Source organism: Lacerta agilis, chromosome 7 (assembly GCF_009819535.1).
Source record: "Lacerta agilis isolate rLacAgi1 chromosome 7, rLacAgi1.pri, whole genome shotgun sequence".
Classification (NCBI taxonomy): domain Eukaryota; kingdom Metazoa; phylum Chordata; class Lepidosauria; order Squamata; family Lacertidae; genus Lacerta; species Lacerta agilis.
In genome coordinates, this window is record NC_046318.1 from 50,270,557 (window position 1) to 50,296,298 (window position 25,742).

The window sequence follows — 25,742 nt, forward strand, 5'->3', positions numbered from 1 at the left end:
AGTCTTTCATTGCTGCCGTTCAAAGTGTTCTTGTATAAAATAAAAAACATCTTTAGAACTTTTGTTGGATAAAAAACACAAATGCTACTTCTAAACTGAATGCACACCCTTGCCTCGGGGTTTCACCTTATATTTACAAATACATGCAAATGTGCTTTACAATTGCAGCTGTTCTCCAGCAGAGGGCATTAGCAAATGCCTTCTCCCTCATTATCTATCAAATAGTAAGTTAAATGCAGCCCTCTAATTTTCAGACTCCTACATAGCCATGATTTATCACAACTACTCCTTATAAGCAGTGGCCCAAGCCTAAAATTCCATTTAGCATTCTTGTACATTTTGAATAGATACTTCAGCAACTTTTTATGTCCAATGTACTATGTCAAAGTATGGACACTGTATATTGAAGGCTGTTTAATTTCATGTTAATGTTACTGACTTACGCTTCCTCCTCACATGTAACCAAGTCCGATAAACAAACACTAGATTTGGCTCCTGTAGGCAAGAATGCAACTCCCAAACTAGCCAGATCAGAGTATACCAACAAACTTCTTGTGATACAAGACTTTGGTTCACCTAGTTAACATTGACTATATACATCATCAACAGGAGGAACCTAGCACATAAATACATAATAAAAACAAGAACAAACAATTAACCCCCTGCCCTTAACCCCACTAGTCTATTCACACTGGTATGCTTCATTTGTTGAATGAGTTCTAAAAATCAGTTTAATAAGAGATCTCTTATCTACCTGATAATTGCATACTTTGTAGGCTTTTTAATTTTGGACAAGTAGAGGCTTTTGATACTATTCATAATTAAAGTAGGAACACAGCCATATAGCACACAACAAAAAGTAAAAGTTGATATTAACTTTTATTGAAGCAGATGACAAATCGTTTAGGCATCAGCAATAGTAACCTCAACTTCTACTCCAGGCTCAATACTGATAGAAGTTATCTGCTTGACAATCTCCGAAGGACTGTGCAAGTCAATGAGACGCTTGTGAATGCGCATCTGGAAACGATCCCAGGTCTTGGAACCTTCACCACATGGTGTTTTCCTTGTAGTGATTCGCAGAGTCTAAAATATGAGTAAAACGTTTATTGTATATATTTAGCAAGGTTAATAAAAAAGGTATTTACATAAAATATTCATTCAAAATAGAGATAAACAGACATTAAAACATTAGGTGTAATAAAATTATCAAAATATACATAAAATGAAGTTATAAAAACAAATATACATATTAAAGGCCTGCCTTCAAAAAAGGGGGGTGGGGTTGCAAGCATAAAAAAACAATACAACCAAGTACCTTCCCTAATATCAATAGACAAGGCATTTCAGAGATTAGTTGCTGTCACACCAAAATATTCCTTGAACTCAAAGAACGATGTGACACTTGCTTAATGCTATGTTAGATAGTCTATAGAGCTTTGCAGAAACTTGCACCCCTGGGGAAGTGATAACAGAGCAGTTGGTTGACATTACCTCAGCAAATAGCCCCATTATGAAGGACTAAAGAGTTTACAAGCATCATATTGCTATGTTGACTTACCAGTAACTACAGTACAGACTCATTTATACCAACTACCACTACAGTAAGGGATGCGGGTGGTGCTGTGGGCTTGCCACAGAGACTAGGGCTTGCCGATCAGAAGGTCGGCGGTTCAAATCCCCGCGACGGGGTGAGCTCCCATTGCTTGGTCCCAGCTCCTGCCCACCTAGCAGCTCGAAACCACGTCAAAAGTGCAAGTACATCAATAGGTACCGCTCTGGCGGGAAGGTAAAGTGTTTCCGTGCGTTGCTCTGGTTCGCCAGAAGCGGCTTTGTCATGCAGGCCACATGACCTGGAAGTTGTATGCCGGCTCCCTCGGCCAGTAATGCGAGATGAGCGCCACAACCCCAGAGTCGGACACGACTGGACCTAATGGTCAGGGATCCCTTTACCTTTACCACTACAGTAGCATCTTTGGTTAAAGACAGGTATCATAGGTGCTTACTAGATAGTTCCCAGTTCAGGTACTATGTTGCAGCGTGTTTGGTCCCTTTTAAACCTTTAAAACATTGGGAGGGGGGGTAGTAGTTGTATGTACCTTCTAATGCAAGTTTATACATCTCTAACTTCCCTTAAAAAAATATCTATTCCATACTGTACTACACAATACTATACTATACTAGTTCTATCTCCTCCATCCCTACCAATGTATTCACTACAAAGCAAGTAAAATATGATGCAATGATTAATTAGAGGATCTTCCACCTGTAAAAGCTATGAAAGAAAAGAACTGATATGTCAAAAAATAATTTAAACTTAAAAACACCCAGGATAAAAACATGCATGCAGTTACATACCTTGGTGGGCATACGGACAGGTCCTTTCACTTTTAGGTTCTTTTCCTTAGCACCTCTGATCAGATCTGCACAGACTATAAAAATGCAAGATAAGTTTTTAAAAAGTTGTGTGTTCACCAGTAAAAAAAAAAAGCACCATAAAAAAGAATTACAAGTGTTGGCTCAGAATAGCGTATAAATTAATCAAAGTAGTTCAGTGCACTTTTGTCCTCATAGCCAACAAATGTAGATAACAGTTTCCTACTGTCAAAACAAAATAAAATAAAAATTCTTTCCAGTAGCACCTTAGAGACCAACTAAGTTTGTTCTTGGTATGAGCTTTCGTGTGCATGCACACGAAAGATCATACCAAGAACAAACTTAGTTGGTCTCCAAGGTGCTACTGGAAGGAAATTTTTATTTTATTTTGTTTTGATAATTTAGGATAACTAAGAAACTAATTTCATTGCTCTCTTCTCTATATATCTTAAGGGGCAACATTCTCAACTTTCATAAAAAATACCCACTGCAAACTTATGCAACATAAAAATTACCTAAATCAACATAGATTTGGGTTTATGCCTACCCCTGCACTTAAAATATGGAAGCTAACTGGATGGTACAAACATGCAACTCTACCTCAATAACAAAGACAGCAAACTTCAACAGACCACAACTAATGAGTCTATAGAAGAGTCCTTAATCCCCAGATTTCAACTGAAATCGTCATTTAATCAAGGATATCCTCACCAATTTTAAACATTAACTACATTAACAGTTCAATACGATGTCATAAGGCCCAATGAAATCAATGGGCTTAGAAGCACCAAACTGAACAAGATGAAACTGCCGAAACAGAAAACTGGGTGGGAAAGTACACGGATTTCTGCCAGCCATTTAGGATTTAAATACAAATCTATGCTGTGACCACATTTGGAATACTGCATACAGATTTGGTCGCTTCACCTTAAAAACGATATTGGAGTTGGAAAAGGTGCAGGAAAGGGCAACCAATATGATCAAGGAGAGGAGAAATTTCCCCGAAGCACAGTTACAGCAACTATGGCTTTTTATTTTACAAAAAAAATGAGAGTACGAGGGGACATGACAGAAGTGTTTAAAATCATGCATGGCATAGAAAAGGTTTTCTTCGTGCTCTGATAACACTAGAATCCTCAGGCATTAAATGAAACTGAATAGTGGAAGATTCAGGACAGGCAGAAGAAAGTATTTCTTCATACAGCGCATAGTTAAAACTATGAAATTTGCTTCCACAGGAGGTGGTGATGGCCACCCATTTAGATGCCTATGAAAGAGGATTAGACAAATTTATGGAAGGTAAGGCTGTCAATGGCTGAACTATGCCTCTGAATATGCACCCAGGTCCTGCCTGTCGGTTTCCCATGTGAGACCAGAATGCTGAAGCAGATTAGATCCTATCAGCTATTTTGCTACTTACCTTTTTCAAGAGACTTCACATTGCGACTTGTCAAGGTGATTCTGATTCGATGAATTGCTACCTCCTGTTCTACAGGTGCTTTCCCAGTATCTTTAAATGCCTGAAAGAAATGTGTTGTAATGATAAGTTCTGGCATTCGTTTGATACTAGTTTTGCAACCTCAAAAACTAATTCAAATCAATCTTTAAAATCATAAATAAGATCTACCCGCACATATTAGACTCTTTCCCTCCACCATTACAGTACCAAGCAGAAATGAAGCATTTAGCACTCTGCACATCATAAAACAGTAAACACACATGGGAAAGCAATTTCTGCATCGCCTTTACAACAGCAACAACTTGCTCAAACTCAAGCATTAATTTATATATCTTAGCCTTTTGTGAATAGTATAATTATTTACACTTTCAAAGCCAAAGAACAAAACCCCCAGGATGCCCAGTAAAGAGTAACTTTGTAGGCACACAAGTATTTGTCATGAAAGGTGTCCCATGACCGACTTCTCAATATAGGGCTGCACAAAAAGCTTTTATTGACCACTTGGGCTCTGTTAAAAGACCTATGCAATAGAGCATGTGTCCCTTGCATTTGCAATTGGGATCTAGCAAACCTAATTCACTGACTACAAAACTGCAAGTTTGGTGACTGAGATGAAGAGCTATTTATTTTCATAATGCATATCTTGCTCTTTTAACAAATTGTTCCATGCAGTAAGAAACAATAAAAGTAAAACAGCAGCAAAAACATATATAACAAGAGCCCCAGTGAACAATGAAATCGAAAGTGCTCAAAGTTAAGAATCTTTGCAGTTCTTAACAGCCTAGGAAAACTTATCTCCACCACGCGAGTTAACAGCGAAGAGGCCTTTTCTCTGTAGCACGTGGGCAGCCCTCCTACTTGGTTATAAACCTCGGTATAACCAAGCAGCCGCAAATCGGTATTTTGCGCAGCCCGCTCCTATCTATGCATGTTTACTCGTAAATCCGACTTTGTTCCGCGGGGTTTACTTCCCGAGATCTGCAGCTAAAACGGCATTAAAGCTTGATCCTGGTGAAGATACTGAGGAATATCAAAATGGGATCTTACGCGTGCCTCTTAACAGCAGCAGCCCCAACTTTCTTGAGACGCGGTAATGGTAACGTATTCTCCTCGCCTATTACCATTATTTATTAAAGTTGTACACCGCCCTTCTTCTGAAGATCGCAGGGCGATTCACAACATAAAAACTACGAAACGTTAACAGAAAAAACACGCAATAAAAACAAGAACGAACCAATAACCCCCTCCCCGAAAGAGGACACGCCTCTATCCATGGTGGGCTTTTAATGAGGCATAAAGGAAAGCAGAACCAAGGAGAGCCACGACCTCCGGCTGACGAACTCCAAGCAGCTCGACACAGCTAGTGAGAGCGCACGCGCGAGAAGGTGGGTTGGGGAGGGGGCCTTAGGCGCAACCGTTAAATCCGAACATCTCCCACAGCCATGGCAACCCGTCGGAGCGAGGGCTCTTTCCCGCGCGCCCCCTGAGGCCTAGTCTCCCTCACCATGGCCGCCGCGGAGCCTTCCTGACCGACTTATTCCTGGCCGAAGCGCGCGAGGCCCGGGGAACAGCGGTGAGTCAGGAAACGAACGCCTCGCCGAGCCACGTACTCGCACGCAAAGAGGGCGACTGGCGAGGCGGCGCGGCCTTTATAGGCTCGCCGAGGCACACACGCCCCGCCCCTTTCCCCCCTTCGCCCCGGAACAGATTCGGGTGGGTGGATGGGGAGGAGTAGCGGCAACGGCGAGGGCTCGGCCTGCGAAGCGGGGCAGGGGCGGAAGTTGTTCCTCAGGACGGCGGATCGGGGGAGAAGGGGGGGGGGGGGTAGGCGCCATGGCTGTGCGATGTTCTTTAGGCTTGTGGCGGTAGCCGAGTCCTTTTCCCTTTTCCCCGAGGGAAAGCGTAGGATTTCCCTGAAATCTCCCTTCTGTCATTTCCCCCTTTATTCCGGCAGGGAGGAAAGGAAACTCTTAAAACCTTCCTTCTGAAATGTGGAATTTCCGATTGATCCAGAATAAAACACACACATCCCATACTCCACCGAGGGGTAAACATATACTCACAAGGAGTCTTCTTCTGCTGTAGCCTTTGCTGCGCTGAGGCAGTTTATCCAGGATGCCAGGCCTCGTCTTTCAAGTTAGAATTTAGCCCCGAAACCTCCCTCGCCCCCTTTTTACTATTTATCTGTAGCTCCAGGCTGCCTTCCATTTCAGCAGGGATCGACTCTGACCAGCCCGTCGCCCATAGAATCAGTATAATTGTAGAGATGGAAGGCACCTGTGTTAACCACGTTGCTGGAATTAGGGGAAAGGAAGCCGATGAGGCTTAACGCCCAAATAAACATGCGTGGGATTAACTCCCACAAATGCGCAGAGATCAAAGCTTTGTTTCAAAGATACTCTGGGTCAACCAATCTGTTTTGGGGTGATGGAACCCACAGCATTCTTAGACTTGAGCCTTAAGACTTCCACTTACTTAAATGTAATCTGCCAAAGCATGGGGAGGCAATCTGCAGTGGCAAAATGGTGCTGGGAGGGGGGAGTAATAGGATCCCCCCCCACTTGCTGCAAACGGACTTACATGGGATAGAGAGTGATGTATTCAACGTTTAGTCCTTAGGGAGACCTATTATGAAGTATTGGAAGGTATGAATCACTTTTCAGTCTTATAATTGACAGGTGCAGCAGTATATGAATATTTACATTCTAATAGGATGGTTCAAAGGCAGGGCACAAGCAAGAACACCAATGTTCTGAACATACGCAACTAGGGCAGAATAATTTATCTTTCCATTACAGTATTCCTTGTGTTAAAGATCTGTCAACTTTTAACTTTATTCTTCCTCACAATCGGACACATTTTGGAATTAGGTTATACTTTTCTTTGGAACAACTTCACCTTTACACGTATTAACCCCTTAGTCCTCACCAAAGTTCATTCATGGTGAGCCTATTTTTAAGCAACAGGCTTAATGGAACATTTTACATAATAATGAACCAAATGCCTTTAATAAGGTACTATAAAATCCTTGTGTGAACACATATTCTAACAACAAATAAAGTAAGAAAAAATAAAAGTAGTAAGTGACTATACCTACTGTCTAATGATGTTGTTCTCCAATAGAACCATTCAGATGAGAATTTTACCACAATTTTGTACCTGTTGGACTGGAAAAACCCTCTCTTCGGCTTTGTACAGTATAATGATATATCCAACCAACAGTGCAATCCTAACTCTGTTTACTCAGATGTAAGTTTATTAAATTCAGCGGAGCTTACTCTCAGGAAAATGGGAAGGAGATTGTTGGGGTGTGGGGAGGTGACAACTCACCCTGGAACAATTTGGTCATTATTTTGAACAAAAGTCAGAATGCCTCCAGGAATACAAGACACAAAATAGGCATATCTTACATCGCTGCAATATAGGATTTAATTCCTTGCTTCCATTAGCATGGCTTCAGTAATCATGTTACAACTCTTACCCATCGAGTAGGATAAAACAGCAATGGCACCATTTTTATCAGGTATTTGTTTTTATCTCTTATATAAAAGGTTTTGCCTTATTTTAAAAGGCAAAGGTTGCAGATAAATTGAAATGGATAAGCCTATTTCATTTCCACACTCACATTTTTGTTAAGAAGGTTGGGTAAGTGACTGAAGCTAATATGAATACAAAACAGATTTGATGGATGACAAAGGAGATTAAATATCATTGGTGGTAGCTTTGCAATAAGGCATGTGGTTAATAGGGAGGAAGAAAAGATGCCATCCATACTGAGCTTGAGAAAACAATTCCTTTTTAGTAATTATAAAGAATTATTTATGCACAGCAGTGTCAACAGTTGTCATTAGCTTAGCAAAGCTAGGAAAACAATACTGGCAGTGGGAGATAAATCCTTGACCTAAATTTAAAATCTAAATAAATAGAATCAAAATTGCTGGAGTTAAATTCTAGTTCAGTGATGTAACGCTTTGCAGCAGATTTGAGATGGGAGCCCCATACAACTTTGTAATATGGTAGCAAAAAAAGTGAAATAAAAGTCTGTTGGTGGAATATTTCTCCAAACATGATGTACGTCTTAAACAAGAAAAGGGCATTCTCTCACTACAGGTGTAAAAAGCAGCTCAGCAAAGCTAACATGATAACACTGATTCCTGCTGTTGTTAATAATCATTGTGCTTCTAATGTATTATACTATTGTATGGAAATGTTACATATCTCTTCCCTTCTACAACTTTTTGCCCCCCAACACATTTCCCACACTGTAACCATATATCTGTTTACTGAGAATAACACATGATGTGTGAAACCTTTTGTCACATTCATTTTCTTGGTGTTTAGAATTCTGCAGCACTCATTCTTTATCCTTTCTTTCTCAACAGAAGGGGATTATCATATGTACCCATTCAATCCTTCTCCGTTGTAGATAAGAATTTTCTATCTTTTCCCATCTAGAGAGATGCTAGGGAGTTCACATTATGGCAAAAAGGAATAACTTTTTATTGATACCTGATTCTATTAGGAACCAGGTATAGCCCTCCTCTAGCATCTCTTATAAAGCATACTAACTGAATATGTGAACTTCAATTCAGATCAAAGTTTGGTTACATTCTTTTTTTAAAAAAAACTGAAACATAAAACTAAGTCTATAAGATAGGATACATCCAACTGTTACATCAGCCCATCTCCAACTGTAATATGACACTGCACACCAAATCAAATGTTTAGGACTAAGTCCAGGGGTCTAAGATGCAATAGAAGGAGAGTTGACAAAAGGCAAATATACAACAGATTTTGATATATACATTTATATCAATGTGAGCATCTAATGTGAAGGTTAGTTGTTAGTTTTTTTAAAAAAGATAGCAACCCATTTATGTTGACACACAAACTACTTCTTTGTAAATAATACATTACAGTATGTTATGTGTGGACTACCCAGCCTATTTCTGTTCCATGATGGTTTCTCATATGTGCAATAATGTATTTGAATACATTCTTAAAAATCCATGGAGTTCTATTAAAATAAAAGTAATATATTTATAAAGTGGTCTGAGGTCTGCTTATGGAAGCAGCTATCTTTTTCTCTGTACAATTCCCCATGAAGGGACCACATGCTTTGACATATAGTTGTTCCCTAGCTGTATTAACACTTTTTTTTTACTTGCATGACAACAGTGGAGTTATTAGCTGCTCTAAGCTAGCTAGCTTTTACCAGCTTCAGCTAGAACAAGGATACCTAAAATATAATCTCACCCCTTATATGCCTAACCAATAATTACAGTATGCAGCATAGGGCATTTTGCAGATACTGTACATATTGCCAGGAAGTCTGTCTGCATGATACTACAATGGCCCCTTAAGTGTGCCAGCACCTGCCCATTAGACAGGTGCCATGTCTCGTCTTTTCAGCAAAAAATCATTTCCTCTTTCAACAAGCCTTCTAAATGGTTATGTATTGTGAAATTTCTTTGAAATACTTCACAGGAAGGAATTCATAAATGAACTAATAATTAGTATTGTATTGATGCACATATTGGTTCCCAAAGTGTGGAGACTAATCCGCATACCTGTGTCCTGATTGCACATTGTTGCAGGGGACATGGTAAAATAATTTGGCTCATCCCAAAATGTGGAGAGAATAAATCTTATTTCTTAAAAGTGAGTTTGTGTGGACAGGTAGCTTGATCTCCTAATTAGTGCTCATTTAAAGTCTCAAGGCAGCAATCTGCATATGAGAGGGAAATTTCATCTAATAACAGCTATGAATCCTTATGTTTTGATACCTTCTGGAATTTTTGTTTTATTATAATTGATAGACACTATTCTGGAAAAGCTGTTTCTGGGGTCTAGTGGCTAGACACCGTGTTTTACAATTTTGAAAACTAGTTTCACAGTGGCAACACAACTGCATAGAGAAATTCTCATGCCCATGTTTTTGTGCACATACATAGGTTGTGATGAGTGAACCTGAGGGAAACATGTTTATGTGGGACATACAACTTCTTATCTGCAACTGTAGCCATATCCAAGTAAAAGAGTATTTCTGGACCACATGCTATTTCTTCCGTACAAATACAAGCAGGTTTGATCCCAATGATGTTCGCTTTCACAGTGAAAATAAAATAAAATAAAAAATTCCTTCCAGTAGCACCTTAAGAGACCAACTAAGTTTGTTCTTGGTATGATCTTTCATGTGCATGCACACAAAGTGGTGAGCATTCAGTTATGCTATATTAAAAACACCACTTCTATATATTTGTAGCATATGACACATATCCAGTTGTCAAGTTTTAGATGCCTCAGACTTTGCCATATATATAGAGAGAGAGAGAGAGAGAAAGTTTTAGATGTCGTAATAGAGTGTCTTTCTGTCAGCCAAACGAGAAAGCTATAGAGTTCTAGGCATGAAGTCAGGAAGCATCAGCAGCTGTTCTGTGTTTTTAAAAATACTCTGCTTATTTTGGATTATTGTTTAAATAGATACAATTGAGAGTGCTATTTTAAACTTCGTTATATCTTAATCAAAACAGACTAACTTGGCAAAGCCTGATTCTGCTGGAAACAAGATTTTCTTATTGTGAGAACGGGAATTGCATTTGTCCCAGCTGTGTTCCTAAAACAGCCTATCCTACAAACTTATGTAACTTAAACCACAGTCTATTCATATCAACAAATACTGCCATAGCCATAATACAGAAATCAATATGATTTACCCCCCACAAACAGCAGCATATTGTAGCACAGGGTAAGACTCTTGGAAGTTTGAATGACTGTTTGAAGCAGTTTGAAATACTTGAGGGGAGGAGAAGAGGACATCCCCACCACCATCATCATCATAAGCCAAAGTCCATGGTGCATACATGACCTAAAAGAGCTCTCTGAACTGTGACCAGAGTATTGGGATGGTAGGGAAACTGTTTTCAGAAGTAGCTTTGATTATTATTATTTTATAATAAACTTCAACCTGCACTTCTTAACATAAACGAAGATTGAAGTTTCTAGTTTGTGTGTATGTGTGTGTTATAAAGAGAATGTGGATATGAGAGCAAGGCTTAAATGTTAAATACAAACATTTAAGAACAAGGTAGCAGAAGACCTGCAACAACCAAAATGGGAACATTGACATTTGCATGGAAGTAAAATTAAACAAATCATTATCCATAATTCAAAGGTCATCTGAGAGGGTGTTGCAATAAAATAACAAGGATTTCACCATATCTTTAGATTCAGTTAGAAAGCTATTGCAGACCTCCATTCTCCTGTTTCATTATCAATGGGGCATAATTAATATTCCACGCTTCACCCAAAGATCACAGGATGGTTTGCAGCATAACTCACACACCACATATTAAAAGTACAGTACATTATTATGAATAATTATCCAAATCTTTTTGCAGTACCATTGTTAGAAGTTAACTATTTTGTGTTGTTCTTGGTTTCCCCAAGACAGCAAATAAGGTTTTATCATTTTCAGAATGCTTGTAATTTACATGGGGGCACAAAGCATTGAAACAATCCAAGATCATTCTTACTCCTTTTCAAACAATACTAATCTGGGAGAATAATGCTTGAGTATTGACTCTAGAATAATGCTTGAGTATTCATTCTAGGGTGGCTAGATTCAGGAGAAGCTACACCTGCTGAAATTCCCACTTCTACACTACTATTAAAGGTGCAGGACCCTGTTATCTATTGTGTCTGGCCACACTTTAAAAGCAATCACTAGATAGTTAAACTTAATATACTCTTACATTTATGACCTATAAATGACTGCTTGTGAACTGCAGTTGTATTTGCCCATCAAGGATCAGTCTCTGTTTTGTCAAGCCTTTTGCTATCTATGTATAGTTAAGAAAGTATCTTCATAAACTGTACCACCTGGTGATGGACAGCTAGATGGTTTATCTGAACTGGAGACAAAATAGCGAGCCAATCTATTATTCATCATTCTTATCGGTTCCTCAAAAAATACATGGATATGTTACACATACTGCTACCTTGTTTGTGAGCCTATTTTGACCATTGAAATAATGTCACTGTGGCTTAGCAAATATTTAAAACAAGGAAATAAATTATATAACTTATTTGTAGCTCAATGCACACAGATATATCACCATTTTCAAAAAGAATAAAATAACATTCACACTGTTACGCCCCCCCCCTTGTGCAATACTAGTTTGATATATGACACTGGCAGTATGACAATTGTTACATTTTTCTTGGTATGCATTCCTATTAGGAAGCTCCATTATCTTCAACGGACCCAATTCCCACCAAAGTGTGCCTAGGATAGCAACCAAGTCTCAGATCTTGGGCATATTTAACCTATGCAGATGCTTAGGACAAAATAATAAACTGAATACAGCTAATAGCATTCTCTGAACACCATCAAACCTACTACTAATTTCCTGTAATTAACTTTATTTATAGAAAATTGACCACCAGTAACAAATATTTTTAAACTTATTTTGCATGCAGAGAAGGGTCAGAGCAATAAGATACACAAACTTAGCAAGAGATGATCAACAATAAAAATGAAGAGGAACAAGACAAGGTTTTTTTATACTATTAGAGACAGGGACTGAAGATTGTGAAGGAGAAGTTCTGCACTAGGACGCTCTGCTACATCAGCTCTCCAACAGCTTCCAATTATAGTTTCAAGCCTTTGGCCAGTGGTTGATTCTCTAAACACAGCTGCAGTCAGAGAAGGGCGCAGGTTATAAGCTACAACAGAGTAGAGTATATACTGGCGCTCACCCGAATAAGGCTCTTGCTGTGTAACCATTTGCCAGAGGGTGATGGCAAAAGAGTAGATGTCTGCCTTGGGGTTGACTCTCTCACCTTTAAGGAGTTCAGGAGCACGGTGGGTGTATGTTCCGCCTTGTTGACAAAGTTGTGGGTCTGATGGAGCATTCTGTAGCTTTTGGGAACATCCAAAGTCTCCAATCTTGCAAACATTGTGTTCAGTGATGAATATGTTGGCAGGTTTCAAATCCAGATGCACAATCAAATGTGAATGGAGAAACACTAAGCCTGCCATAATGTCACAAGAGTAGCCCAGACACTGAGCTATACTCAGCTGATCATCTTTCCTTTTAGCTGTTATACAGCCAGTCCCATAGATAACATGGTCCAGAGTGCTATTTCCTACATATTCCATTATTATGGTGCCCAAACTATCCTGATTGCCAGGGGCACATGTGCTAGCAGCTACTATACGGACCACATTTTTGTGATGAAGGCGTGCTGCATTTAGTTCTGCCCAGAAGCTCTGCCGTGATGCCAAACGGTTCTTACTGCATTTTTTTACCTGCTTTACAGCCACTGTAGCTCCATGGTACGTAGCCTTGTAGACAGAACCAAAGCCACCAGAGCCTAGGGGGTGCAGCAGGCACAACTGATCCCAGTCTATAGAACACCAAGCTACCCGAGAGGGTAGCCGACGAGCCCTAGACAACGGACCTTCCCCCAACAAGAGCTTTTCACGTTTGGCAGGAAACACCAAGGGACTACTACAGGGTCGTGTTTCCACAGATGGAGAAAATTCCAGATGGAGAAGACGACTATGTGGAAGAGGGGATGGCATTATTATTTCAAAAGAAGGTTAGGCAACACAATTTCTTCCAAGAGAAAGGATTAAGTAGGTTTTCTTGACTTTGTTCTCCTTTTGCTTCCAAGTTCATGTTTCCTTCTCATAAATACCTGCATTTAATCTCACATGACAAACTTCAATCAGTTTCAGATGATTCCAATTTTAATAATTACTCTAGTAACCTTAGCCTGTAAAGGGAATTTATATTGCAGTCCTAATCCTAAACATACTTACAGCACAATGCTAAACATCCTAAACATGTTTACTTAGCAGTAAGTCTCACTGAGTTCAATACAAATTATTCCTACTAAGTGATCTTAGTGACAAGCCTTCCATTCATGGAAATCATGAAAGGCTTATTCCTAAGTACACTTGCTAGAAATATTTAATTTAGATCTTACGTTAGGTTCTTATGGTCCTGTGTATTGCATTTGAAGGCTATAGCTAAATAGAGTGACTTCTGGTGGAGTTTTAACAACTGAATGACAGATAGAAATTCAACAGGCACTGTACTCTTGATGCCAGGAAGAGTCATAACTTAAATTTCTGCCCGTTGTCCAGCACATTAAAGACAGAAGGGCTTTCTCAGAGAAAAGTTGCAACCTTGTGAAGCTATATGGCTCTGAGCATAAAAACCCAAGAGCCTGCTGAATCAGCTAATGGCCCATGTAATCTAGCATCCTGTTCTCGCAGTTGTCAACCAGATGCCTGCAAGCCAGAAATGAGTGCAACAGCACTCTGATCACCTGTGGTTTCCAGCAACTGGTATCCAGTAGTAATCAAGGTTGATTCAGTCCCAAAATTGTGCCTGAAACCAGATTGAGGTGGATCTAAATAATCTGTATCCCCCAGGAACTTCTGCAAGTGCTCAGCCATTACTTTCTCCACCACCTTACCCCCAAAAGTGGTAATTGCAACTGGGTGGTAGTTATTATAAATTATAGGAACTGGAGTGGGCTTCTTAAGGAGTGAAAACACTGCCAGTTGTTTAAGAGAAGCAGGCACCACTCCATCACATAAAGATGTATTCACCACAGCCTGGTTGTACTCTACATGGTTCATGAGATCAAGAAACGGATTGCATTTTTGTAAGAGTCTTGTCCAAATATTGGGCCACGTAAATTGAAACCGATCCCACAGAGCGTGGGAAGGCACTATATATGACACCTCAGGTGGAACTGCAACGACGGTGACACAAGGTACTATGGAACTGAGTTGCTTTATCCTTGAAGTGCTGTGAAAACTTCTGGTAATGAGCAGCCTTTGGACAACTCTGCCAGACAGCTCTTTGAGGATGCAACGGAGATGGCAAAGTAATTCACTTTTGTTACCTTCACTGCTGCTTGACAGGTAGCATTCTGTGACTTAATAAGCATTCAGTCAGCTTTGTAGTGAGTTTTCCGCCACCAGGCTCTAGTTGTCTCCTATTGTGCTACATTGGGAGACACACAAGATGGGCTGATCTTATGTTTGTAAGTGTATTCAGGATTAGATTAAATCATTTGCCCTAGAAAGAGGCTTCTTAGATTAGCTTTTTAAACTTGCCATAGTATTACTATGAACTTGTTAAGATTTATTCCTACAAGGAGTCCTCATTTTTTAAACCTCCCCCCCATTCTTTAAAAGTTTTATTTTCCTTAAGCTGCTTCACTGAAAGTATTTTCCCGCTTTTCAGCAATTGCTTGCAGTTATATCAGAATGAGAGGTTATGGAATGCCACATAGAATTAATTATCAATCAGAAATTCTACCTTGCTATCATACTGCAGCCAAGGAAGTGCATTCATATTGGACCCTTTCACAAAGTGAGGCTCCATGCAGATTTCACCACACCATGAGCAACAAATATAATTGTGGGATGATGACACAAGTTAGGTGTCATTTTGTGATTTTTCTAGATCAGCTGCTACTAATCAAAGCTGTGTATATTCAATATGCTTACATGGGACTTTCAGATGAGCATGAGAACAAGTTAAACTTGTGTGTGATATGACACAGGCATAAGTAAATGCCTGGTCTTTATAGATGAATATAAGTTTCAGTATCTGATGCTAGTTTTGAAATGACAAGAGATTGTGTGTACTGTACGTTTTTGAAAATGCTTTCAACTTTACTAAGTAACAATTTGTTTTGCTTTATTTTTTCTTTATCACACAAGGCTTCTGTGAGGCCAAAGCAGAACTGGAGCTAGAGAAATCTGTGGCAAAAATTAGTCAAAAGATTGCAGTATTTTAAAGACAAAATGCAATTTCAGTAGATCTCCCAGAGTGTTGCACAGCATTCAGTTGTTCTGTTACCAGAGTTGATGTGTGTGGTAGCCAAGCGTGTGAGCTGTGTGCTGTGAAGTCCTTAGGTCATTCTCACTTCTGCAATATGTGGTCTTGGGTGAGACACATTTCCTCAGTGTCACCCTTCTTCCCTTACACATGTCATTATAGGATAACAGGGCTGACCTATCTTACAGGGTTCTTGTAAGGATGCTGCAGTCCTGTGTGCACTTAGTTGTGAGTTCCTTTGAAATAAGCGGAGTAAACAAAAATCCAACCCAGCTGTGGGATAATACACCTGAATCTCTTCAGCCATCATATATACGTATGGTAAGCAAAATGCATGCATATTAGAAATGTACACATAAATTAGTATTTTGCTGTTTCAAAACCTTGTTGAATTTTATAAAGGAAGCTGCCTTACTTGGGAATGACACCACGCATCTGATCATGTCCTTTTTCTCTGTGTTGCCCCATCTTTCTCTCTTTCTCTGCCAATCTTTCTCTATGGGAATATTAAATTAAGGCTAATGGGCTTAATACTGAAAGTATTGGGGTTTGGGTGCCTGCACTATGCGGCTAAAACCCACCCCTCCCCTTTCTAGATAATGTCAGGAAGGCAGTGAAGGTTCCAAAGTTTATGTCTAGGTACAATGATTGACTAGATATGGCAATACAGAGGTGTTATTAGGCATTAGGAAAGCTAATCTGGGATGAGATGTATGATGGATAGAACTGCACTCTGTTTGAGACATCCTTTTGGCAGTTCAAGGGGACCCCTGGATAAAGTAAAATTGGCTACTATCATGTATGGTCAAGTTTATCAAGAAGTTGTCAAGCCAACCTCACCTCTTTTTATTTTTTGAGTTACTAGTTGGCCAGATCACGGCAATGCCATAGACCAGGGTTAGCCAACTTGTTGCCCTCCATAAATTCTTGGACTAAAATTCCAAAAACATTTGCCAGCAGTTGACAAAGTTATGATTTCCTCATTGACAAGCTGGTAAAATATGGACTGGACACAACTACTGTTGGGTGGATCTGCAGCTGGTTGAAAAACTGACCGCCCCTTAAATTTCTTTAATATTCTGTGGCAGTCTGGAGTTCTACAGGGCTGTCTTAGGCTCTGTGCTATTCAGTATTTTTTTTTATAAAGACATATAAAAGACTTCAAAGGTGTTGAGGAGATGCTTTTAAAATTTGTAGACAACACAAAGCTGGGAGGCGTGGCCAACACCATAAAAGCCAGAATGAAGATTTAATAATACATTGACAGGTCATTGTGCCAAAACCAACAAGATGAAACAAAATCGAAAATTCTTTCTAGTAGCACCTTAGAGACCAACTGAGTTTGTTCCTGGTATGAGCTTTCGTGTGCAACTCAGTTGGTCTCTAAGGTGCTACTAGAAAGAATTTTCGATTTTGTTTTGACTATGGCAGACCAACACGGCTACCCACCTGTAACTGCAACAAGATGAAATTCAACAGAAAGAAAAGCCCTACATTTAAAGCATCAAGAATCTAAGACACAAATGTAAGTTGGGGAACAATCTGCTTAAAAAAAAAAAGTGTGTCTTCACCTTAAGTTTTCAATTTACTTTAAAAACCCTGAATGCTTTTTTTGAGCCCTGTATTTGAGCATTGCCTCTTACCATGTGAACACGCCTGTCCAGTACGTTCATAATCTGAGGCCTTGCAACACATCCTGTTACCTTCAGAAGTTTGGCTGGCTGGGTTGCAGCAGAGGGTCTTTACTGTTAAGTCATGCAGGTTGCAGAACTCCCTTTCTGAAAAGGTTTGGTGGTCTCTTGTGATTTTTTAAGCAGGCTGAAAAAAAATCTTCCAATGTATATTGATAGCTTTTTAAAAATGCTATTTTTGATGTATTTGTAAATATATATTATAGCCAGGGGCACTTTTTATGGCTAAGAGGAACACAAATATACACACAGTACCGGTGTTAACCTTTAAAGCTTTAAATGGCTTGTGGTCAGGTTCCTAAAAGCCAATCTCCTTACATATCTATCTGCCCTGTTCCGAGATTATTATCTGAGGCTGAGGCCCTCCTCTGTGTACCCCCCCCAATACAAGGCAAAATGAGTGGCTAGTAAGCAGCAGATACATTTGAGGGATACCTTAGTTGTGGAATGCTCTCCCCAGAAAGGCTCATCAGACCCTTTCAGTGCCAGGTTTTATTTTCCAGGCTTTCCAGTTAGAACAAGCATGTGCTATTTGTTTCTGCTTTAATTCTGATGCTTTTATAAATATATATGCTTTTTCTGTGCACCAGAAAACGTATTTAATGGGTAGTATTAAAATGTTGTTCATAATATATAAATGTATATAATGAGACTGGATATTTGCTTCCTGAGTCTTCTGAGACCTTGCTGTCATAGTCAAAAGTTAGCTAGGAGAAATTATATTGTTACATTTAATTTCACTTATCAGAGGCAGAAAATGTGTTAGAAAGTAGCTATGAGTTCAGATGTCAAAGATGGCTAAATAAAGAATTGGGACTTTAGTTATGGGAATGGATAAAAATGGTAGGAAGTAACACTTTAAACAAAAAGTGACCTTAACTAATTTGGACTTACTATAGATAAGCTTAAGTTACTGGAAAAAAATGTGGCCTATACAGATAATATGTAGCATGCTGAAAGTGTTGTTAGTTAAAAAATGGTATTGAGCAAGTCACTGTAAGACTTCTTATTGCGTGCTTAGTAATGTTAACAAAAAGACTGATACAATGTATCTACACAAGGGGGCAACCTTGTATTTTGTCTGACTTGAATTTTTTATGAAACTGATTGATGAAATCAACAATTTAAAAGAACTACAGTATATGATTCCCCAGTATTTTAGTACTCTTTTCATCTGACACTAAAAAAATCATGTATAAATTTGTATTCTAGGAATGATAAGCACAGACACCAAGACTGATGGCTTCTCTCTCTCTACGTCCCATCCCCAGTACAAAAGAATCTCATTCTCTACCATGTTCAGTGTGCTGGGGATTTAGTAGAGGGTCTTCGATACTAGGATTTGAAGATAATGAGATATCACAGGACTCTTCTGTGCTGCTATTTCCCGTCTTCTTCCAACTCCAGTACAATTTGAAAGAAAACAGCTCTCCAAAGTGTTCTTTCATTCTCTCAAACCCCACAACTCTAGATTTGTAAATAATGCCATTGAGAAGTGTGTGACTCCAGACAATAATGTTCAGGCTTAGTTTGGATTCCCTTTCCACCCCCACCCCATTTCAATATGGTTACATCCAAGCATTGGATGGTTTTGAGGTTTTATTCAGAAATCTTTTAAATGGACTGCTCTGTAGAACAGGTGATGTAAGAACCAAGTTTATAAGTACTATATTAAACACTTGCTATGGTAAAATACAATACAGTTTACTCTGTCTATTAAAACCTGTCTTAAAGTCATTTGCAAACAGCAAAAGGGCTTTGAAACTGCTGCAGGTTCCCAAACATCTGACCACTAGCATCTTCTGGGGAATTGGAAACCCCTTGCAAGGGATTTTTAATGGTGGTCAGTGGTGCCCACCTGCCAATCATCTGGTGTCATAATGGTGTCATGTGATTAACAGGTGGATAGCCCCACTCACCTTTCCAGTTTGACCTGCGAAACTGATCTTTTAAGGACTGTTATATCCATTTGTCAACATAAATTGCCATATACCACGTCAGACCATTGGTCCATCTGGCTCAATATTTTCTATACTCAATGGCAGCAGCTCTCTTTCACTCCATCCGAAGATGCCAGGAACTGAATATGGGACCTTCTGCATACCGAGTATGTGTTGAACTACAGTACTAAGCTCCGATCTTCCCCGTATCTTCAGCATGTAGCTTTAGCAGACATTAACAGATTAGGGCAAATGATTTTCAGGCTGTGTCCTGGGGAACTGTTTCTTAAAATGAGATGATCAGTAGCTGAAGGGCAGCTAGTCTACCACTACTTCTCTTCCTGTATAATACAAGGCTATATGAGACCTGACTTAGTACCACATTATGTACTGAGTGGGTGTTCTACCATAATCTTTGCAAACAGAAAGTCAATATGATTTCAATTCAAAAAGTCTATAGAGAGTTAAAATGCTACAAGCCAACATGAACAGTATCTGTGATAGTTGGAGAAATGCAGTACAGTAAGTGGGGGCTACTGGTGTTTCTGCTAGGAGGCAGCGGCATATTTATTCCAGTGATAAGGAAAGCAAAGTTGAGAAATGGTACCAAGCATTACAAGGAACTTTGTAATGAACTTTTCTGGGTTTCCTCATTCAGCACACCAGATGGATGTTGGTCCTTTGTGTTGGTTATTTTGCAGTGCTATTAGCAAAAAGAAGGTAGACAGACCTAAATGTTAACTGTTGTCCCATGCTTACTAACTGCAAGAGTAGGTATCTGTAAGCACTGTATAGGAAAAAAAAACCTGTGATTAGGAAGCATTTGTGGCAATGAGAGGCCGGAAGCTGTGACTTTGTCACCCAAGGAAATCTATGAGCCACACCACTGCTACGGCTTTGAAGATTACTGTGTGCAGCATAGTTCCATTGCTATGAAATAATTCATAATATATATTTAAAAGGGTAATGTTTTATAGCATAATTATAATGCTATAAACCATGGGTGACTAATTTGCAACCCTCCAGATTTTTTTGACTCAATTCTCATCAGCCTCAGTCATCAAGGCCAATGGTCGGGGATTATGAAAGTTGTAGTATAACAACATCTGAGAGGGCCACAGTTTAGTCACTCATACTATAAAGAATTATTTAAAGCAACAGTAATTTTAAACAATGACTTACGCTGAATTAAAAAATGGTGAAAATGATTCAGATAAACCTGTCAGCTCCACACAAAAAATCTTGATACTGCCTAAATTTGGAATGATGTCACTACTTTGCTACAGAAATTTTTGAGACTTGTAATATAACCAAATTTTGAACTGAGGGTACCCATAATCTTCCATTAGCTGCCAATTTACTATCTGCAAATCAGAAAGGTTGTTGGAATACATTAATATTAAGTTCAAAGCCTTTTGCATAATCACACACACACACCATACTTAATTCCAGGCATATTTTGTACATAACTAAAACCATTCTGTTTTATTGATATTTTGTGGAGTTCACATATTTTTGTACAGCAAACATAACACTGTAGGCCACAAGAAGCTGCAGCACTATTGTTTAATAGCAGCAAGTTATATTTTTATCAGGGTATGTGGACAATAAATAGTCTGTTTCTTTGGATATGAATGTCTAAAATGAATTTCTGCTGCAGCTTCATAATGTGATAGCTATTTTACAGAGCTTATACACAAAAATATATATGCAATCTTTTGTCTATATTTTATACAAATACAACAGTAGTTTGTGAATACATTTTAAAGTACATATACATGATAAGCAACTCAATTTCCCATATCACAGGATAGTAATTTTAAATGAAATACACAAATTCAGTCTGGAATGCATTTTTCTATTTTGACTCAAAATCTGTATCATTAAACATTTTAGCACACAAGTCCAAACATTTCTCACTATCTAAAAATATAAGTTTCAGCAATCCAAGTCAGGTTCAGGTGTCATTCTTTTTATACCCCCCCCCCCCGTTTTTTATATTGAAAGGGCTCTTAAAAACAAGTATGTTCTTCACTTCACACCATATCAAAAGCCCCCCCCCCCATTTCATCTATCATTTTCTAGTTTTGAGAATAGGTTCATTTGGGTACAAATTTACATGTCCAAGTTTCTCCTTTTGCAAGTGCATATGAATACATGGTGGTGTACAAAATTCATTAATGACAAATTAAGTCACAGTATAAAAATATATCATACATCTATAAATCTAGTATAGGCCTTTCTCTATGGATAAAAATACATCAGTCTGAATGAGACAGGGAGGTCTGTAGCACCATGAGAGGAGTTGTATCCCAAGTTATATTAGCAGCATGATCCACTATAATATATTTGCATGAGTGTTTCTGAGAAAATAAACATTCATTCTGGTTCAACTGTACCACTGAAGCTTATACTGAAAAGTGTTTGCATGCAGTTAGCAATAGTTCTGTGTCAATTTTAGGGTTAAATACTTGCAAAAAAAAACCCATGGCCTTCCAGCACATGACCACCCCTTTAAGAGTTAGGGGACTATAAACATTATTTTTTTATTACTGTGACATCACTTTAAATTGTCTTCCTCTATAGTATCAAATAAGTGGCTGTTTTCATTGTAATATGATAGAATGCAGATAGGCAGCTGAACCTACATGGCATACTTCATAGCAAACAATGTATAGACTTTATTACTAAGAGGCACGTTATTTTAAGCTGCTAAACCAGTGTATGAGACAAATAATTAAGAGCTTAAGTCTTCTCTTTATACTAAAAGGCACAGGATCAACCCTATGTTGAATTCCAGCAGCAGCGTAGCTATGGTAGGACATATCTTTCCAATACTGCATCTTAAATGTTCTGAAGGTTACAATCCTACACGCACCTACTTAGAAGTAAATTCCATTGAATTCAGTGGGTCTTCCGAGTAAAACACACATAGGATTGAACTATAAGGCTGTGCTCCTGTGCCTAATTTCACACATGTAATTCCCACTGAAATGTATGGGACTTACTTAGCATTAGTGGGCACATGACTGCAACCTCTAAGATTTCAGAGTATACACTTAACTATTGTTGACTATTCAATTTTTGGACTGGTATGAAATGGCAGTAGAAGACTGCAGTAGAAACATGTAAACCTAGGAATCCACTGTAAAACCCTTTAAAGACACACTGGTTTTGTGCAATATAGCAAATTGATACAAAAACACTTTTAAGATGTACCTGTTAAAAGTTACAATGTTTACCATTCTGTACCCAAAGCATTATACCAAAAGGCCCACATACTGTATGTCATCTAATGGCACTTGAAAAATTATAATAAAAGTTTTTTTTTAATAATAGAAAGCATAACCTGTAAGAAATTCTCTTTTATAAGATTTAGGTTTTCTTTTTGAAAGTGCTATATCTTGTATTATGTGTAACACAGAAGTTGATCGAGCTTTAGTTAAAAAACAACAAAAACAGCCTACAATACATAAAGCTCACTAGGCAAAAATCCTGAAAATATGTACTCTTAACATTCATTATTAGCTTAATAAAGCAATCAGGTCTGGCTCATGTTTTTAGTCAGTATATGGTTTTTGAAAACCTCTACTGCCAAATGAATAAATCACTCTATTCCACAATTCACTACTAATAAACACAAGCAAATTATATATATAATTTTTTTAAAAAAAAACTCATAGCAGAAGTTTAGAAGTTGCACAAAGTGTGGTGCATGATCAGCCAGCACACACCACACTCCACTCTTAAGAATTAACCTGGTAACTACAAAATAGGCTTTAACATTGACAGTTTGAAGTTGCCAATAATGACTTTGCCTAAATGATAGTCATAAAGCACTAATGTGTAAATATTGCCTACACTGTCATTCTGCTTCCATATACTCCTACACCTTACTTCAGTGACAGAAACACAAGGTGTAGCTATCTGCTGAAGTACTAACTGAATGAGGTTCAATATCTTGTCAGAGGTCCCTACTACTATAATTTGAAGTGCACCTGTGTCTCTAATTAATCCCATTTTACAACCTGAGGGAACTGCCGTAACAACATGGAGCCTTCATATGTATTAAGGAGTACTGGAAAAACTAGTTTTTTAATATATATTTTTTAAAAAACTAAGTTAACCAGCAACAAACACTGAAAACAGATAATATTGTTGTGACATGCTTTTGTACATACCATCCCTGTCAAAAACCATAAGCAATGTAGTGGTAAGCCTCTATTAGAAAATGAAAGGTTAAAACCAGTTCAACTCACTTCTGAAATGGGTGAACAGTTTTTTCAAATAGTCACCTGCTGGTGTTTCCCCAGTAACACTACTGCCTGTGTGAAAAAATGGGACAGAGAAGGCCAGTCCCTCAGGTACCGATTCTGAAAGGTGTTTAATTCTTTCAACATCTACCAAAACAGCATGGAAGGTGGTATACTTTTCTCATAGGACATGATTCCTTTCAAGAGATAGTATTTCCTTCCTTTCTACTACTATTACTAATCATAATCACAATTAAACAATTTTCTATTTGCTTTGTCATTTGGACATAAAGTTTGTAATATTTCCAATTTTCTTCTGATGTGTTCCTCTCCCCTCCCTTAAAATGATGGTGCTAAAAGGCTGGAAAGCAATATTGAACAAGTCATTCCACTAAAGCTGTACTTAAGCAACCTGTTTCATAGAAACTAAAGGAAGCAATCATGCAGCAGAGCTAAAGTCTACTTTGAGAAAGTCTTCTCCCAGCATATTGGAGCAGCTTGCAGAATTCTGAAACTGTATTTTCCTTATTAATACACCCCTTTTTAATGCCTTTGGAACATAAACATTTATAAAAAGTTACCATTCAGTAATAAAATTTAAATACATCAGTATAAAATAGTAAAATCACACCTGCATATTGTTCCTACGATAAAAAAGTAGGAACTAATGATACAAATATTGGGAGCCAAAGCTCCTTAATGGGAGCAACTTTTGTTTCTGTGAAGTATATTAAGGTCAACTACTTAAAACCTTGTATTCATTTACACAAATGATTGGAGATAATTATGCCAAGGAATAGAATGTTACCAAGTTACAGCAAAACTACATTTTGCGTTTATATATCACAGTTTTTCCCTCTTTTGGTTATTGGGGTAGGAAATATAAGAGGGCATTTTGAAAAGGAACAGCAATTTGACATACAGCATGAGTAGCCATTTTGTTGTTAGTTTTCCCAAACACCCTTTTATATTACCGTAGGTAAAAGTGGCATAAGCAATATGCTTTTACTTCACTCCTAAGAGTCCTGTTATTAATTATTGGCAGTGAGAAAAATCACTTGCCAAATACCCAGGCGTGGTAAGTGTGATTACCATCTGCATTGTTACTTAGGGTGACATTACACACCATGAAATACAACTCAAGAGATCCGCTCCAATGATAATATAGAAAAATGTATTTGCCAGTTTACACTCATTTTTTGACTGCAAACTAAACATCAAATTGACATCATATAAAAAACTTTCTGTCTCGACTTCACCCCATCTTTCTGATGAGACTGCTAAAAAAGATTATGGAAAAGGTAACGTTAAAATGGATTTTATTTTATGCTTTCTGCTTACTTACTGAAGGAATTAATCAGCAGAACTGGAAGAAGGCACTTGTTAGCAATTCTAGCAATTCCTCCTTCGACTGCAGCTTCCCTGCCCCACAATGGTTGCTGTAAATCTGGTCCGGAGGGTCTGGCACAGGTGGTGGTGGGGTGCAGGGGAGTTCAGGGGAGAGGGGAAACTGCCACAGATGCCTACCTCCTCCATTCTGCTAATGGATTCCTTTAATCAGTGAGCAGAAAGCATTGGATACTTTGGGTACTCACTGGATACCCAGTGAGGAGTATTCAAAATAGCCCTATTGAAATTAATAGACCTAACTTAAGTCATGTTCTATAATTTCAAAGAGTCTACTCTGAGTAAAAACTTAGTTGAATACCACCCAATATTTTTATTTGAAGGTCAGCTCTTACATTTTGTCTCTTTTAAAACTTCCCAATCAGGCATAACTTTCTTACCAAATTATAATACTTTGTAATTGCACTTAAGTGAGAGGTTTCTTCCTCTCTATTCTTGTGAAGTTATTTAAGTGTAAGTGGTAGGTCCTTCAGACCTTTGAAGAAGACTACACATAAAAACATTTTCATACAAGAGTAACACATTTCCTTATTTATAGATCATGATTTTCAGTTCATGAACAAGGCAAAAAAAATATTCTGATTTTTTCACAAATTTATCTGTATTAACAGTAATGTTTTGTTCTTAGTCTTGAAAGTATCAAAATAGCCACAATTCCATTGACAAAGTGAATTATCAGATCTTAATGAAATTTTAAACAAGGGATACATAACTTTTAGTGGGAATGGTTTTCCTTTTCCTTTTTA

General features: G+C 38.3%; 2 protein-coding genes and 1 non-coding gene across 3 annotated transcripts; all 3 read right to left on the reverse strand.

Moving 5' to 3' along the window:
• Nucleotides 1-860: 860 nt before the first annotated feature.
• On the reverse strand, nt 861-5,477 carry RPS20 (ribosomal protein S20). Its single transcript, XM_033155247.1, has 4 exons — nt 5,340-5,477; nt 3,797-3,896; nt 2,359-2,432; nt 861-1,086 (listed from the first exon to the last, which is right to left on the reverse strand). Exons 1-4 carry the CDS (start codon nt 5,340-5,342, stop codon nt 904-906), a joined length of 360 nt encoding a protein of 119 aa, XP_033011138.1. The 5' UTR covers nt 5,343-5,477; the 3' UTR covers nt 861-903.
• LOC117050533 lies at nt 2,514-2,577 on the reverse strand. Its single transcript, XR_004427103.1, has one exon. It is a non-coding gene; the product is annotated as a small nucleolar RNA U54 (small nucleolar RNA).
• A 6,785-nt stretch (nt 5,478-12,262) lies between the features above and the next one.
• Nucleotides 12,263-13,816, reverse strand: MOS (MOS proto-oncogene, serine/threonine kinase). Its single transcript, XM_033155248.1, has one exon. The coding sequence runs from the start codon at nt 13,422-13,424 to the stop codon at nt 12,399-12,401; it is 1,026 nt and encodes a 341-aa protein (XP_033011139.1). The 5' UTR covers nt 13,425-13,816; the 3' UTR covers nt 12,263-12,398.
• Nucleotides 13,817-25,742: the final 11,926 nt, after the last annotated feature.

Coding starts and splice junctions, on each gene's coding strand:
- RPS20 (XM_033155247.1), bottom strand. Junction 2,433..3,796: donor TGTGAAGTCTCTTGAAAAAG/GTAAGTAGCAAA, acceptor GCATTTTTATAG/TCTGTGCAGATCTGATCAGA. Junction 1,087..2,358: donor CTGTCCGTATGCCCACCAAG/GTATGTAACTGC, acceptor CTCATATTTTAG/ACTCTGCGAATCACTACAAG.
- MOS (XM_033155248.1), bottom strand. CDS start 13,424: ATGCCATCCCCTCTTCCACATAGTCGTCTTCTCCATCTGGAATTTTCT.